Here is a 17,494-nt window from a genome sequence, read left to right on the forward strand (position 1 = left end):
TCGTATATTTTTCAGGTATGGATTGGGTATATTTGAGAAACCCGATTTCGGGTATCGAACCGGTTCCGGTTTTTGGGTACGAGTTTTGGTATTGAAATGCATACCATATCCGTACACTACGGGTATGTTCGGGTATTAAAACCCAAGTATAAATAAAACCTATCTCCAGGATTTTTTCCGGGTCCGGTTCCGAGTTTTCAATATACCTGTAGATTTGCCCACGTCTAGAATGCTAAAATGAGAAAGTAAAGATCAGTCAAAAGATATATCTTGTGGGCTGAGAGAATTCAAGCCCACCGTGTCTTCTCCTACAAAAACCGATACTCATTTCTCATTTGCTACTACCAATTACCAAACCAACTGCTAGGGTTCAAGTTCTCGAACTTTCCGCTTAAATCACCATCGTAAGTCAATAATAATAATAATAATAAGCCCGATCAACTGATTTCTGTTACAGTGAATTTGAAGTTGAAATGGCAACGAAGAAGAGTGTGAGTAGCTTAACAGAAGCAGATCTGAAAGGTAAAAAAGTGTTCGTTAGAGTTGATCTGAACGTGCCGTTGGATGATAACTTGAAGATCACTGATGATACTCGTATTCGTGCTGCGGTTCCTACTATTAAGTACTTGTTGTCTAATGGCGCTAGAGTTATCCTCTCTTCGCATCTGGTATTGTTATTGTTGTTATTATTATTATTATTCATTTGTAATTTGTTGTTTCGTATTTTGCCGGATCTTAGTTCTTTAGGTAGTTGACCGTTATCGTGTACTTAATTTAATTTCGGTTTCGCTAGAGTTGACTTTCACGAGCTTGATTTCGGCTTGTTTCGAGCTGTTTTTTCTAAAGCTCGAGTTCGGCTTGATTATTGTATTAATTAATTAATACATTTTTTGAAGAACACTTTAAACAAGTTTAAGTATGGCTCGAGCTGGCAGTGTGGTGTAAAATTGATACATAGAAGTCAAGAGGTAAAACTTAAAAATAGACAAGGCTTGTTGCTTAAACGAGCTTCCCACACAAGACTCGAGCTCGAACTTGGAAAAAGCTTGACGTGTTAGCTCGCAAGCGGCTCGGCTTGTTTGCTCCACTAGTTGGAGAATTTATACCTTAGTTGATGTTTAATTGTTACTTTGCACGTTCTCAACGTTTAGATCTTTGATAGATTAAATCTTTAAATTTATAATTCCAACTAGGGGTTATCAAAAACCGAAAACCAAATCGTTAACTGAACAACTTAAACAGAAATTAACCATAACCGACAAAACCAATCGTTTATGGTTAAGTGAATATGTTTAACTGACCATTTTGTTATGGTTACTGTTAATGTGTCTTCGTTAACCGAAACTGAACTGAACCTTTTATGTTTGTGCTTTTGTATAAATTTTATTTCTTAATTTCCATCTTTTATATCTCCATTTCCAACTTTAAGCCTTTACATTATCCTGCAAATGTCTATACTCATGCTTTTAATTGTGCTTGGAACATCTTAATCGAACCGTTTCTAACCGAAACAAAGGAAAACATTACTAAAATATTACATTGGACAATTAACTGCCCTTAACCGAAACCGAACCTGATCTATGGCTAGCAGACCATTTGATTATGGTTATGGTTAAGCAATTTTCCATAACCAAATTCGGTTATGGTTAACCCCCATTACCGGACCGTACAGACTTTGCACACCCCTACTTCCAGCAACACTATTACCTGATGTTTGGATGAAGAAATGTATTCATATTCAAATCGATATTCTTGTTTGATTCAATGTCACAAATTTAATCTCATCATATGTTGAAATAAATTGGTTTCAGTAAGCTGATTATCTGTTAACTTCTATTTTTGTTGTTTATAGGGACGACCAAAGGGTGTCACACCAAAGTTCAGCTTGAAGCCACTAGTTCCAAGACTCTCAGAACTCCTTGGACTTGAGGTTTGTTCATCACTTCATCTATGCCTTTCAATTTACAGATTTTTTGTTTTTGCCATTACAAGCGTTGCTTAAGAGTGTTCTTATTTGGATCTTTGATTTCAACATTAATAGGTCAAGATGGCAGACGACTGCATTGGCCCAGAAGTCGAGAAACTGGTTGCTGAAATCCCAGAAGGCGGTGTCCTACTTCTCGAAAACGTCAGGTTCTACAAAGAAGAAGAGAAAAACGACCCAGAATTCGCGAAAAAGCTAGCATCTTTGGCTGACCTGTACGTCAATGATGCATTCGGCACTGCGCACAGAGCACACGCTTCAACCGAAGGTGTTGCGAAACACTTGAAGCCTTCGGTTGCTGGTTTCCTTATGCAAAAGGAACTTGACTACCTAGTTGGAGCTGTATCAAACCCTAAGAAACCATTTGCTGCAATTGTTGGTGGATCAAAGGTGTCTAGCAAAATTGGTGTTATCGAGTCGTTGTTGGAAAAGGTTGATATCCTTGTTCTTGGTGGAGGAATGATCTTTACTTTTTACAAAGCACAAGGACTCGCTGTCGGTTCTTCACTTGTTGAAGAAGATAAACTTGATCTCGCGACAACCCTTCTTGAAAAGGCTAAGTCTAAAGGAGTTTCTCTTTTGCTTCCATCTGATGTTGTTATTGCTGACAAGTTTGCTCCTGATGCTAACAGCAAGGTTAGTTTTTGTCTTTATTTTTTGTTGATAATCTTTTAAGGGCAAAATACCATATTTTGTTGATAACCATCATACTTTTTTATTTTTATTTTTATCATAAGTCTTGACAAATTCTTGCAAATTCTAAGCTTGAACAAAAATGTGAATATTTTCGTTTATTATACCATGTGCAAAAAGAGTTGAAATGAATAAATGAATAAAATTGTATACATGGTTCGTTAATTCAATAAGTTGATAGTAACAAATAGTCTTTCAAAAGCATCATAATAAAAAATAAATGAGCATGACATAACTTGGATTTAAATAAAAAATATAAATTTAAAATCATTAAAGAGTCATAAACAAATGATTTTTATTGAATAATATTTTGATGATTTTATCCGATCATAATTAAGAGATCGTTTGTTCTTCTCAAATTTATAATGTTAAGGGATTTTATGATTATTTACAAAAGTATGTTGTTTTTTAATGGGATTCAATAAGTTGATAGTAACAAATAGTCTTTTAAAAGCATCGTAATAAAAAATAAATGAGCATGACGTAACTCGAATTTAAATAAAACATTAAAGAGTCATAAACAAATGATTTTTATCGAATAATGTTTTGATGATTTCATCCGATCATAATTAAGAGATTATTTGTTTTTCTCAAATTTATAATGTTAAGGGACTTTATGATTACAGACAAAAGTATGTTGTTTTTAATGGGATTCTCGGTTTTCCTATATATGAACTTATGTTGAATATATTTTACAGATTGTTCCAGCATCTAGTATTCCAGATGGATGGATGGGATTGGATATCGGACCAGATTCCATTGAGTCATTTAGCAAAGCTTTGGATACCACCAAAACCGTTATATGGAACGGACCAATGGGTGTGTTTGAGTTTGATAAGTTTGCTGTCGGCACTGAGGTATGTACATACACCATACATATAGATGAAACCATACGTGTTCACTTGTTAAATGATTGAAATTTGAATCTTTACTTATATGTGAATTTAGGCGATAGCAAAGAAGTTGGCTGAGCTAAGTGGGAAAGGCGTGACAACCATCATTGGAGGCGGTGATTCTGTTGCAGCGGTTGAGAAAGTCGGGCTTGCTGATAAGATGAGTCACATATCCACTGGTGGTGGTGCTAGTTTGGAGCTTCTTGAAGGTAAGCCACTTCCCGGTGTGCTTGCTTTGGATGATGCTTAAGCCGATGCGTTTTAACTCGGACTTGGTAATTTGTCATGGTTCGGATGTGAAACTAATAAGTGGTTGTTTTTGTCAAAGCCCTTATGTGGCTAGCTTTTGAGTTTTTAACATTTGATGAGTGGTTTTGAAACTATGACTTCATGCTATTTTGTTGCATAGTTTTGTGTAACTACTAGTTAAGTGACTGTCTTTGGGGTTACTTTTTATTATTTGTGGCTCTTAAAACATGGTGTCATTTAAGAGGTGTAAACCAAGCCTAGTGTAGTTGTGCACATCCGAAACCGGTTTGGGTGCAACTTGTTCAAAAATGATTTAACTATGCATGTTTTAGTGTTTCTAAACTGATTCGGTTTGGGCCAAACTGGTTTTGACCTCATTTGACTTGATCATACTTTTTTATCTAAATCGGTTATTTTTGGCCTAAAAACCGGTATTTTGTGCAACTAAAGTAGCGTGCTATTTGTGATAAAGTTTTTAGAAGTTTGAAGTAAGTAGTTTAAACAAGTTATGTTGTTTAGTTTTTGTTTATTACTCATTAGATCGACAAAGTAGCATGATTCGTTAACGTGTTAACAAACCCAATTGAGTGTTGGTACTGGTATCGCCAAAAATGTATAATGGTAATAACGTAGAAGCGAACTAATGTTTGACACTTCCTGTTTACGTTCTTACAGTTGAACTACCTAATTAAACGCCACAAGAACCACAACACTCGACCGATCTTTCATTGCTAATTGTTACCAACCACCCTTTGCTACCGCTTTCTTAGACCTTACTCCACAATTGCTTTTGATAGCAAGTACTTTGTTGATCTATTGAACACCGTTGAAAGGACCCGAGCCATTATCATGACCTTAGTTGTTAATCAAACGTTCATTTTTTTTGAGGATTTTGTCGACGTTTTGGTATGGGTCAAATGGAGGTGTTGATTGGCATACAACGCTTACAATAACCGAAACTCAAAACTTCTTTGGTTGGTTACATCGTATGTTTTCAAGCATCGTGATTTAGACAATGTCAGGAGCTTTTAAGGTGGTTATGATGTTATCGTTCAGGTTTTGTAACGCACTATGTAATGTGCACCTTTCCTTTGTGTTCTTGATCATGATGGATATCAAGAACACAACAAACAATTGCAGATGAAATACATGAACACAAACTATTGGTTAAACAAACAATAACTCAATAAGCCGAATAACTTATTACCTAATACGACAACGCTCAATCAACATACATACATAGGCTTTGCCTGTTAACCAACAACCGTTAAGCGACTAACAATCAACATAGGTTAAGTTTAATAATGATCTTCAATCACTAGATCAATCAATCAAGATGTATTCAAAAACAATAAACATATGAGCAAATTATTGTAATGCAATGTCTCATAACAAAAACATAATTACAATTCTCCCCAAAATTATATATATTCATAAAACAAATTATTATATAATTATACCAATCATAAAAACTGAAACTTAAATTAGAATTCATTCACATTTAACTGTTTCATACAGCAAGTGAAATATCCCCAATCTCAAGCTGTGTAGCAATCTCCTCCAACTGCTTCTTCACACTCATATCTATCAGCTTCGACCCCGAATTCCCATACCTGATCGTAAAACCGGCCACCAACGACTCATCAATCACCGTCTTCACCCTCACATTCTTCGCCCCGGTCAGCTTCTGCACTTGTTTCGCTATCTGCGCCAAATGCTGCTCCTCCAACGGCACCACTGATGACACAACTGCTAATTCGGTCTCGGTTATTTTATTATACACCAATTCAAACTCCTTTATTATGTCCTTAATAAGATCAATGCGTTTGCTTTCTATTAAAACGTTTAGGAAGTTGCAGACGTGTGTCTGCAACTTCCCTGAGGTAGTAATGGCGTCGATAAGCTCGCGCTTCTGCTCGAGGCTTACGATGGGGCTAACGAAAAAGTTTAATGTGGTGGTGTCCGAGAATAGCTTCTCGAGTGAATCTAGGTCTTTTACTGTGGCCTCTAGCGTGCCGTTAGCGACCGCTACCTCCGCTAGAGCTGCCGCGTAACTTCCGGCGGCGGAATCCGCCATTCTCACGCCGCCGTTGTTGCGGCAACGGCGGCGTGGATTTCCGGCGAGTTTGAGGCTGCGGAGGCGCAAACCGCCGGAAAAAGAGAGGGTTGCCGCTTTGGCGGAAGTTACGCGGAGCGAACGGGTGTGGGACTGGAATGCGATTGGGGTTTGTTGAAGAGCGGCTGCTGCTGTTGCGGACATTTTGGTTTTGAGAGGATTTTGAGTAAGGAGTTGTCGGAAGGAAGTGAGTGAAGGTGTTTGTGAAAAGAGTGTTTTTGGATGGAAATGGATGGTGGAATGTGATTAAGAAACCAGTGATCGGAGATGACAATATCTTCTCTTTTGGAGATAAGTAGAGGACACGTGGCGGAACTACATTACTTGAAAGAAATTGTTGGTTTTGTTATCTAAGAATCTAAGACTTTTTAGTTATGAAACTATAGTTTTAGAAATCCTTGGTACGAATAAGTGGCGAAGCTTGGACGAAGATGTCGAGAGGGGACGGACTCAAAAATGTATTAAAAAATCACAAAAGGGGGCGGGGGGAGCTAAAATTTTCGATCGTAAACGGCTAAATTTACACTACATATTACAAATTTCGGGCGAAAACGGATAAATTTACACTACCGCGCAAAAAAACAGGGGGGGTCGGGGCCACCCCCGCCCTAAGTATGATTCGCCCCTGGTAAAAACGATAAACCTATACAAACCGCTATATCAAATTTCAAGCTTTTCTTAAAAACTCGTTTTCTTTCATAACAACTTTTCACGAATTCCGTTAATAATATTAAATGTGTATACACACACATATACATATACATATACATATACATATACATATACATATACATATACATATACATATACATATACATATACATATACATATACATATAATATACATATACATATACATATATATATATATATATATATATATATATATATATATATATATATATATATATATATATATATGTGAGTGCATATGAGAGGGGGTGTCACATCATTTGTCCGTTGCATCTTGCATGTTTGTAGAACTGGACTTCCCACACAAGAACTTCACTCCACAACATGGAGTTAGAGTCCTCCAAGTTTGCCCATTACCACATAGATCCGGACCTAGGGAACTAAGCTTATTGTAGATTCTTTTAGGCTGGTTGTTGTGAATGAACTTTAAACCTCAAGTTAAAACGTCACATTACGTTAAATCCTTGCCCCTTAAACACCGTGTTATGGTTTAGAGTCTTCAACTCTTGATACCACGTTAAAAGCCCTACTAATTTCTTGTTAAAGTATTTGGGTCCCACCATTTTGTCCATTTTCTCCCTTGCTGCCCGTTAATGTGTTGAAGCCCCAACTGTACCGCTTGGGCCTTGATGCTTTGGCACGATGGGCATGGCGTTAAGACTGGGCCACATAAGCTTTTGAAGCCTTGCAACAGGTCACCTTACGGGCCAGGTCACATTATTTAGTTTGTGTACCTTAATGCTAAATCCATATGAATCAAATCGGGCAACCACTATTTTCCGCTAAGCCTTCATGAATCCATTGTCGTAGTAGTCGAACACGAAAATAAAAGATAGTAACTAAAACTAGAGAAAAATAGTACACAAACAATGCACGCTTGATATTGAATTGAAAATAAGCATATATTTCAGAAGGATACTAAAAAATAGTTACATGTAGGGGTGATCAAGCGAGTCTTACCGATGAAAACCTATCCAGACCCAATTAAATAGTTAATATAAACACTATACCCGGGAGGCCAGGAACAGGTGCTATTGTTAATAATCAGTTCGGGTCCTAGGGGGATTTCTCAGGTCCTATAACCATTTGTTAATATTGTTTCTAAGCCACTCTTGCAGACCATGACCTGATTTTTTGGTATCTGTAGGACCTGGGAACCGACCCTATTACATGTTAAGCGGGTATGATATGTTATGGTTTGACGGATCTCATAAAACCTGATTCATTCATGCTCACCCCTATTTACATGATTGGTTTATGCGGCCACAAAATTTGATCAAATGTCAAACATCAACAACTGAAATTTTTTGTTATGTGAAAGTTCAACTATCAATACATTTTGAAGTAACTAATTAAATGAATTTTAATGATGAACGATAACAAAAAGGTCGCGTGGCCTAATGGATAAGGCGCTCGCCTCCGGAGCGGGAGATTGTGGGTTCGAGTCCCACCGTGATCGAATTTTTTAATATTTTAAACTTTCTAATAATTTTAAACTTTAAAAAAATACTGTTTATTATTTCTTTCACTGTTTTGTTTTCATTATATTTTTCTTCACTTTTGATCCTCCTCCAAGAGAGTGCGTATTGGATTGGAATAGTTGGGTTTCCATGAAAGTTAACGTCGTTGCTTGACGGGCTTTACTCATAACTTGGTTAAAAGGAGGCTCTTATTTTACAGGCTGAGTGTTTGCAATTGTCGTATGGGGTCGGGGAATCGAGTGATTTACTTGTTTTTGGTTGCTATGTCGCTTCGGTGATGTGGAATAGTATTAGTACGTGGTGCAATATTCCTCCGATAGTTTGCTTCTTTGATTCATGACCTTCGACATGACGACATCCACGAACAGGTTCCGAATATTGAGCATAAGAGGAAGATGGGGCAATCGATAATTATTGTAACAAGTGAACCTTAGTAAATAAGCTCATTAGGATCGATAACATTGTCGTTGATACTAAGGCGTTAAGTTTTTTGTGGATTAAAAATAGCACGTGTTTGGATATAGATTCGTCTAGGTGGAAATGTTTGTCATTGGAAGTGTGCCTGTTATCTGTTATAGTCGTCCCCTGCTAGCTTCTCGGTAGGAGGGTTTCGGTTTTGTTTTTTTAATGAATTTGCAGTTCAAAAAAAATATAATCTTCATCTTTGTATTGTTGTTTTGAGTATCAACCTTGAGCAGTAATCCAGCTACAACAATGAACGTCAATCGGTTATTAACGTCAACGGCTTGATTCCATGATTCCATTAATCGCTTCTTTAATCTTTGAAGGTATTCCGTATTCGTTAAACTGTTAGTTCTTTGCTTAACTGCTTATTAATAAGAAGTTTTGATATCATATTATTATTGCTGTTACTTGAACCAATTAGTATTAATAATAACTAACAAATACCTTAGTAAACCAATGAACAGAAACAAGCGTTTACGAACATAAATGAACGAACGTAACATAACAATAAGAATATATAAACTTCCATCCTTTTTCAAACATTAATAATATCTTCTTCTACCTCTTGCATAACAAAACAAGTACCGGAGCTAACGGCTTGTTCATCATTTGTAACTTCCAACATATCCACTCGTTAACCGACAATCCAGACGCAAACCCTTCCACCGTTTCATATTCTTCCCTAACACCATCAAACATTCATCGTATATTCATATCTTACACATTATTATTCATTAAAATATATTTTTTAAAAAAAATTAGTCACTTACATCCCACCAGGATGGCCCACATAAACCAACATGCTGATTAGACCACCAGATGCTAAAATCCTGCTTGCAGTTTGCATTCCTAATAAGGTTGTTTCGGATTTAGTAATAACTGTTTTGTCACTTCCTGGAAGATATCCTAAGTTGAATGCAACTAGTCTGTTTAACATAATAAGACACTGTTAGGTGCTATTCTATAAACATATATTGAACTTATGAGTCGCGCTTAGGTGTAAACGAGCCAGGCCCGGGCTCACCAAAGCTCGAGCTCGGCCCTTTATTATTTATTAATTAATTTTTACACTTTTTTAATCATTTTTATATATATTTTTACTAAAGAACTTTATATATATGACATTATATATTATATATAGTTATTTTATTGTAACTAACAAATAATACCAATAGTTATGTAATTATATATACAAAATACATTTAGGCCTGTAAGCAAAGCGAACGTTCTAGTGAACTATTTGTGAACCGTTCGGCGGGAATTTCGTTTATGTTCATTTATTTAATAAACGAACGAACATGAACACATGTACTGTTCGTTCATTTATGTCCGCGCACGTTGGTTTATGTTCGTTTATGTTTGTTTGTGTTTATTTACACCTGTTCATATATGTTCATTTATGTCCGTTTATCTTTGTTCAGTGATGTTCATTTACGTTCGTGACCAGTTCGTTTAGATTTTAAATAAACGAACACGAACATGCACATTTTTTAAATAAACGAACATGAAACAATTTTTTTGTTCAATTAAGTGTTGGTGTAGGTGTTGGTGTTCGTTTAAAATTAAATGAACGAACATGCCCTTGTTCGTGTTCGTTCGGCTCGTTTACAGGCCTAAATACATTAAATAAACTAACATAAATATTAGGCTCGTTTAGGCTTGCGAGCTAGTTCTAGCTCAGCAAGCGAAGCTCAGAATCTGGTTCGTTTGTGCAACAAGTTTATTCTAGGCTCAAGCTTATTTAAGTTCAGCTCCATTCAAGCTTCTAGTGAACCAATCTCGAGTAGCTTGCCAGCAGCTTGGCTCATTTACACCCCTAGACTCGCACTATTTACCTCACCGTGGCGCCCCTTGGAACAACTTCTTCCATTTTGCTATGACAGGTGGCAAACAGCTCTACCATATTTCTCTAGAAAGAACAAAAACAATCAACTTATATTCATAGAAAAAGTGAACTGCAGTTTTCGTCCATGTGGTTTGTCCAAATCTGCAATTTTCGTCCTTATGGTTTCATTTCACTTGCAATTAGACCCGACTTCACTAATCCCGTTAAGTCTGGTCGTTAAACCCATCAGCGTGCCCTTCACATGAGGGGAGTTTTATCCTTATTTTCCCCCAAATACACCCCAATCCCTCACGTGACTGAGGTTTATATTGGGGAAAAAAGGACAAAACTGCCCCTCACGTGAGCGGCACGCTGATAGGTTTAACGATCAGACTTAACGGGGTTAATGAATTCAGGTTTAATTGCAATTGAAATGAAACCATTACTTGTTTATAATAATTTTTGGTTTCCATTGTCAATATAAACATAGATATTACATCAATATAGCAGGTAGGCGGGCAACAAGCTGCGCCGCCACCCCTTTCTGAATTGCAAACCCTAACATGCTAAAGACATACCCCTGCCCCTTTGGAGTCAACACATTGCTATGCACAACCTGTTGGACCCTGGTTAGGAAACGGATAGCTTCCGGTGCCAAGGAGCCAAATGTATCAAAAGCCAGAGGGACAAAAACATGTTGGTTCTCTTCGCAGGCTTTAGCATGTTTCTCCACCTTCTTCGTTTCAGCCCTTTTCATTGCTTGCCCAGCTACAAACCCATTATCCCTCAAACCAGCTAAGGGAGATACCCTGTGAGGTCAACACAAGCGTGTTTCCTCCCGGCCCAACCAAAGACGAGCAAATCTGCCGGTCGTAGAGTGGATCTCCCTTCCGTGGGGTCTGTAAGAAAGTTTACGAGGGCTTCCTTTTTAGCTGATATCCCAGCTTGCCTTAAGATGTCCCAAAGAACGTCCCGCACCCAATCATGTCGGTATTTAAACCCAGGCATCTCCTTACAATGAACCGCATGCTCTCCGAATTTATCCAGGCAAGCCTTACGGCAGATCGGACATGTTTCGTCTTCTGGGTACATTGGGACCATCAAACGGTACTTAAGAATGGCCCTATACTCGACCGCAGACATGCTTTGGCCCAAGCCATCAATCGGGATAACGGTCAAAAAATCTTGGGCATGAGGACCTTGTAAGCATTCAATAACCGCCTTCTGTCAGGGGGGCAATCCAAAAACTTCTCCCAGGCTCTGAGCTATTTTGCCAAAAAGGGCATTCGCCAAAGTTTTTTTGAGGCTTTGGTGAGGCGGTGTCCATATTAGAGAAACCGCCAATGTCAAAGTCTGGGAGAGCGCCATTTAGGCATTCCAGAGCCTGCACGTAGTCTGAGTCCAGGTCGACAACTCCGCTATTCCTTAAGATGTGACTCTGTAGCTTCCAAGACTGAGCCCTCGACGCTACAAAAGCGTAAACCCCAACATCATGAGCTGAGAGAAGGCCTAAACCCCCTAAGCGCATTGGTAAAGATGCAAGTCGCCACTGAAGATCACCAAAGAACGGGCCTCCACATACAACTATGTCTTCAATGGCTTCTCGTAGCCCCTTATCAAAACAGGATACCGCATCATTCATCATATGGGGGTGGCATGTTCGTAACCCAAAAAGCAACTTAGCAACCCCCATGCAAGACCTAAGCAGGAGGAGTTCGCTCTGGGGATCCCTAAGGCAAGGTAAGAGTTTCATAAGATCAACCGCACGAGATGCTCTCCGCCTCGCCAACTCCTTAATAAAGTAGGGATCTCGACTAACAGCCCCTCCAAGGAGCTTTACCCCTCTCTCAGGTTTACCAATCCCACTAGGGAAGAGCCCATCTTTGACTTTCACCCCATTACACGCTGGACAAAAAACCTCGGTTTTCTTAATATTAAGTTGCAGCCCCAATGATGGCCCTTCCGAGTTGATAATGTCTAGGGCTTTAGCGACTTCGTTGGCACCACCAATAAAAGTCCCATCATCCAAGTACCAAGCATGAAATGGGAGGTTACAGTCATTTTGTACCCGGAGAACAAGAGGGTGTAATGCTAAGGCAAAGAGGAGGGGCCCAAGGGGGTCTCCCTGTTGAACCCCAGTAGTAGCCCCTATACAGTCATCACCAACATACAACCTAGCCGGCTGGGCATAAAGGAACTGGACCCATAGATAGACAGACGGGCAATGATGATGAACCTCCCGGAGAAGGGCTGTGCGGTCGACCATATTGAAGGCGTTGGAGAAGTCCACGATAAGCATAGCTAAAGAGCCGTCCGCGTGAAAGGAGTTAAGAAACCGGTTCGCGCTGTGAAGCACCGCCTCTGCCCCATTAGGGGTCCCCACCCCAAACTGAAAGTCCCCTAAATACTGAGTCATTTCCTTCCCAACCATCTTCATAGCCACTTTAGAAACCAACCTACGCCAGATAGCCCCCACAGCAATGGGCCGAATTCCATTATCCGGCTTTAATAAAGGGGTAAGGGGGGCCAAAGCAATAAACTCAGCGAGCACCTTGGGGCACAGACCCCTTAGCCATAAGTTGACGACTTCAGTGATGGCTGAGAGCAGACCCATGGAAGTCACTGATCCCTCACCACTAAGAGCGTCCAACAAGTGTTGCGCCCGCATCCCGTCTCTCCCGCATGAGGTCCTTTTAGGAAATGATCGGATATATCTAAGCACACAGTCCCCATCCACAGAGAGAGTAGGCAGGGCGACAGAGCTAGAAGGCAAGGACGGAGGCAGCACCACTGGTGTTTATCAATGAGGGCTCTCATGGTTGAATATCCGAGAGGGGCAACCCCACTTGAGCATAATACCTTGACTGCAGCTGTGAAATGACCATCCCTGACTTTCCTGAGACATTGTTTAATATTGAGGCTGTTTTCAGAACCCTCCTCCCCTCCCACCTCTCTTTTAGAAAAAGTGCTCCCCCCTACGTTATCAAAGAGAGAAAGAACCAAGTCAGCAAAACCAGATCCATCTTTCCACACCGCAAGTGCTTGCTGAATGCTACTACATTGCAAAGACTTTCGATTCCCTGACCTGCGTTCCTGCCTAGTGGAAGGTTTCACCACCCTTAAAGTACACCGCGGCAACAATAGTAATTTGACCCAATTCTCAATCGAGCCTGGTGAATCCACTACCTTGCGTAAAGCGCATGCCAAAGTCTGAGCAAACGCCAAACGACAACTTGGGGGGATGCTCTTAACCGTTTAAATGGGAAGGGAGAAAACCCGTTCCACAAGGGATACATTCCCAACCACTCCTACAGATGGACCTGGGTTCCTATCCACAGACACACGATTAAGTTTATGGATCCCAACGATGAATTCTCCAGCATCTCCAGGATCCACCGAAAAAGAATAGACGCCATCAGCATGCTTGCACCCCCTGCTAAGGGCATGCAACGTCATGCACCTCCCACATAACCATTTATCCCCCGCCCGAAGGGCTTCCCCAACATCTATAAAAAGGTCCAAATCCTTAGAGATAGCGTCTTTTAAAAGGTTCTTCCGAGTATCCGTTTTGAAATGAGTACTTTGCATGTGCTCAAGTAGGCGGAAAAACCCCGAGGACCCAGGTCTACCATCCTTACACTCGTGGAAATGCTTAAAGGGGCATGGCCTTAAACCGTAAGTGGAGCTAGGACCAAGCCCTCCTGTATTTACGTTTCGAATTCTTTTTATGGTAGCCATGTACACACGAGAACAGAAAACAAACAAATCACAAAAGACACCGGACCCCTAAAGACCCCGACTCGAGATGAGTTAGAGCAAGAATCAAAGACTAAACCCCTCACACTCGAAGGAGGGGAGCAACTACGGGTTGCTCACCCCCCATCTAGCACCCCACAACAACCGCTAAGGCATAAGAGGAGGAATGTATGACTCCAAAACAAAGCAAAATGGGTAGAACTCCAACTCAAAATACCCCCTTAAGCACCAAAAGGAAAATAGAAAGAACAAGAGTGAAAAATCAAGAAGTTTGGTTGAGGCAAAAGGTCGAACAGTTGGTGTGCATGACAGAAAAAAGGTAATTTAAGTTAGATTTTGGGGGTTTCAGTGAGATTAGGAAACTGATGACAGAAAAGGAGAATAGAATTGAAGAAAAGTAAAAGATAATGCTTTATCTTGTTGAGTAGTCACTCATATGATGGTAGATTGGCAGAATTAGAAACAAAATTATTTGGTGTGCAGATTATTAAAATACGAGACATGAAAATATGAAAGTGAAGCGATAAACAAAAAACATAATAACAGAGTATATATTAATTAATTGATTAAGGAAGGATGGAAGGATGTTTGGTTTGGTTTGATGATGAAAAGGTGTGGTCGGAGACGAACACAATAGGGACGGAAATCGCAAATTTGAAACCATTGGACTAAAACCGCAGATTTGGACAAACCACAGGGATGAAAACCGCGGTTACTTTCATAGAAAACTTGTTTTAACTAAAAATGGTTACCTTGTTAAGGTCAAGTGATTTATCTAGTAAACATGCGGTATTTTGTAACGCGGATTCTTGAATATCCATGGAATAAACATGGCCATTACATGATTCATCAGCCACCATATTAACCATTGCCAGTGTATCATAACCGTTGCCGCAAGTGGCATCCACAGCTGCATCACCTTTCTTGACTACATGTTTCCATATACTGTGTTTATAACATAACACAAAATTGTAACATGATTATTGTACATTTCTTGTTTTCCCAAATCCATATTTTCTTGAATTCTGTATGTCTTAGGGGTGCTTGACGAGGCTCGAGCTCAGCTCATTTCAAGCGTGTATTCTAAAGCTTAAGCCCGGCTCTTTGGTTATTTTTACAAGCTCGAGCTTGGTTCGTGCATTTTTTATAAATTTATTCATTATTTTTATATATTTCAAGTAACCTTAAATGAGCTTAGGCTCGAGTTGAGCTCGTGTGTGGTAGCTTAAACGAGCCAAAGCATGGATCGAGCTCAGCTTGTGTATTATTTATGTTAACACTTTTAATTATTATATATATTTCAAGAAACCTTAAATGAACCTAAGCTCAAGTCGAACTTTGGTGAAGTACCTTAAACGAGCCAGAGCCGACTCAAGATCCGCTCATGTGTTATTATTTGTATATACTTTGAGAAACCTTAAACGAGCCTAAGCTCGAGTCAAGCTCGTGTGAAGTACCTTAAATGAGTCAAAGCTCGGCTCGAGCTCCGTTATGCAGTGTGAAATTAATACATAGAATTCCAAAAGAGCTAAAACTTAAAAACACACAAAGCTCATTAAGGCTCGACTAGCCTAAACAATCTTCCCATACAAGGCTCGAGCTCAATAACTAAAAGCGCTTTATTTGAGGTTCAGGCTCGGCTCGTTTGCACCCGCCAGATAAAAATCCCATGAAATTGATGAGCAATGAAGTACCTACGAGTGAGCAACTTCGGTGGACTTTTTCTTTCCGAATAAATAGTCCATCAACACGTGCTCTAGACCTAGTGTTAGGATCAAATACAAACAACTCTTAACGTGATAAATGACATCACGGTACAATATCAGAACTAGAGTAATAATACTGTAGTTATTTGTACATTTGATAGGTTAATTTCATTTGTACCAATACACCCACCTAGAAGTGGGCAAATAAGCTGGTTAACTGAACTGACCCGAAAATCAAACCGAAACCGTAGGTTCGGAACCGGTTTGTAATTTTTCAGTAAGATCGGTTAACCATTCAAAAGGGGTGGCGGCACAGCTTGTTGCCCGCTTACCTACCTCTATCTATTGTAATTGAATCCTTTTATTATAATATAATTGCAAAAAGAAAGAAAAAACCCGGTTCCAAACCGGTTAACTGAACCGAAACTGGTCGTAACATGGTAAAAAAAACTGGTTTCAACCTGAACCGAAATGGATCATAAATCGGTTTGGGCCAGTTTCAACCCAAACCGATTCTGAGTTTTAAACCGGTTTGTGCACCACTGCTAACCCACCAAACATTATTGCATCATTTTTAATATTGATGAAACATAGATATTACATCAATATAGCAGGTAGGCGGGCAACAAGCTGCGCCGCCACCCCTTTCTGAATTGCAAACCCTAACCTGCTAAAGACATACCCCTGCCCCTTTGGAGTCGACACATTGCTATGCACAACCTGTTGGACCCTGGTTAGAAAACGGATAGCTTCCGGTGCCAAGGAGCCAAATGTATCAAAAGCCAGAGGGACAAAAACAATAGATTAAATAATATACATTAAATAATAATAATAATAATAATAATATATGTTTATGAAGAGTTTAAAGATAATAATAAATACCAGATAGAGGTGAGTCATTGGTTGAATTAATTGGTTGTGAGTGGAAACCAATATTATGATTATGATGGTTTAAGGAACCAAAGGGTACAGACAATCTATTGTAACATAATCCAACATGTTTGTAGTTGAATCTGAACATGAACATGTTGGAAACTGGATAACATCGTAACATCATCATCTTGTGTTTCTATTTGACGGCGGGTCTAAGTTTTTAGCATAATGGAACAAATAATAATAATATAACTCGGGTTTACTAGCTGATTAATATATAAACTAATGCTGAAATTTAGACAAGCAGCTCTCGTAGCTCAGTTGGTTAGAGCACCAGTTTAGTGGTAGGTCTTGACTTCAACTCTCAACGAGAGCAAGCCAGCTTTAAGTTTAATATTTCAAAACTCAGATATTTGGAATTTAAACCTTTAAAATGGTTTTGAAACTTTTTGGATATTTCGGATAATTTTCAGTTACAATATTTTTTGAAATAATTTTTAAAACCATTTTAGAAGCTTTTTTTTTATATAAAAATTTGGATAGTACAGAGGCCCAACTTTTTTAGAAGTTTTTTTTTTCAAAGTTCAGATTTGGATCGACTCGTTTCTCGTGATATTTGACGAACTTATATAAACATAGATTTGTAAAGTGTTTTTGGGCACGGACTCTACTCTCATGTCTATGGAGTCCATTGAACAAATTGGTGAAATAATTGGCAACAAATAGTTTGGGGATTTATAAAGAATTAAAGAAGCACAAT

General features: G+C 39.1%; 3 protein-coding genes and 1 non-coding gene across 4 annotated transcripts; 2 read left to right on the plus strand and 2 right to left on the minus strand.

Annotated features, from left to right (window-relative positions):
* Positions 1–317: 317 nt before the first annotated feature.
* Positions 318–3,853, plus strand: LOC143566834 (phosphoglycerate kinase, cytosolic-like). The gene is made up of 6 exons (XM_077053420.1): positions 318–404; positions 458–668; positions 1,853–1,930; positions 2,042–2,620; positions 3,376–3,534; positions 3,626–3,853. The coding sequence occupies exons 2-6, from the start codon at positions 474–476 to the stop codon at positions 3,818–3,820; spliced, it is 1,206 nt and encodes a 401-aa protein (XP_076909535.1). The 5' UTR covers positions 318–404; positions 458–473; the 3' UTR covers positions 3,821–3,853.
* Positions 3,854–5,329: 1,476 nt separating this feature from the next.
* On the minus strand, positions 5,330–6,116 carry LOC143566832 (ATP synthase delta chain, chloroplastic-like). The gene has a single exon (XM_077053418.1). The coding sequence runs from the start codon at positions 6,077–6,079 to the stop codon at positions 5,330–5,332; it is 750 nt and encodes a 249-aa protein (XP_076909533.1). The 5' UTR covers positions 6,080–6,116.
* A 1,898-nt stretch (positions 6,117–8,014) lies between these two features.
* TRNAR-CCG (transfer RNA arginine (anticodon CCG)) lies at positions 8,015–8,087 on the plus strand. The gene has a single exon. It is a non-coding gene; the product is annotated as a tRNA-Arg (tRNA).
* Positions 8,088–9,045: 958 nt separating this feature from the next.
* Positions 9,046–16,937, minus strand: LOC143566835 (tRNA (mnm(5)s(2)U34)-methyltransferase, chloroplastic-like). Its single transcript, XM_077053421.1, has 6 exons — positions 16,744–16,937; positions 15,854–15,917; positions 14,908–15,100; positions 10,410–10,483; positions 9,345–9,500; positions 9,046–9,256 (listed from the first exon to the last, which is right to left on the minus strand). Exons 1-6 carry the CDS (start codon positions 16,919–16,921, stop codon positions 9,133–9,135), a joined length of 789 nt encoding a protein of 262 aa, XP_076909536.1. The 5' UTR covers positions 16,922–16,937; the 3' UTR covers positions 9,046–9,132.
* Positions 16,938–17,494: the final 557 nt, after the last annotated feature.

Source organism: Bidens hawaiensis, unplaced genomic scaffold, assembly GCF_021521415.1.
Source record: "Bidens hawaiensis isolate Kalapana, Puna unplaced genomic scaffold, B.hawaiensis_p1.1 tig00023054_1, whole genome shotgun sequence".
Lineage (NCBI taxonomy): Eukaryota > Viridiplantae > Streptophyta > Magnoliopsida > Asterales > Asteraceae > Bidens > Bidens hawaiensis.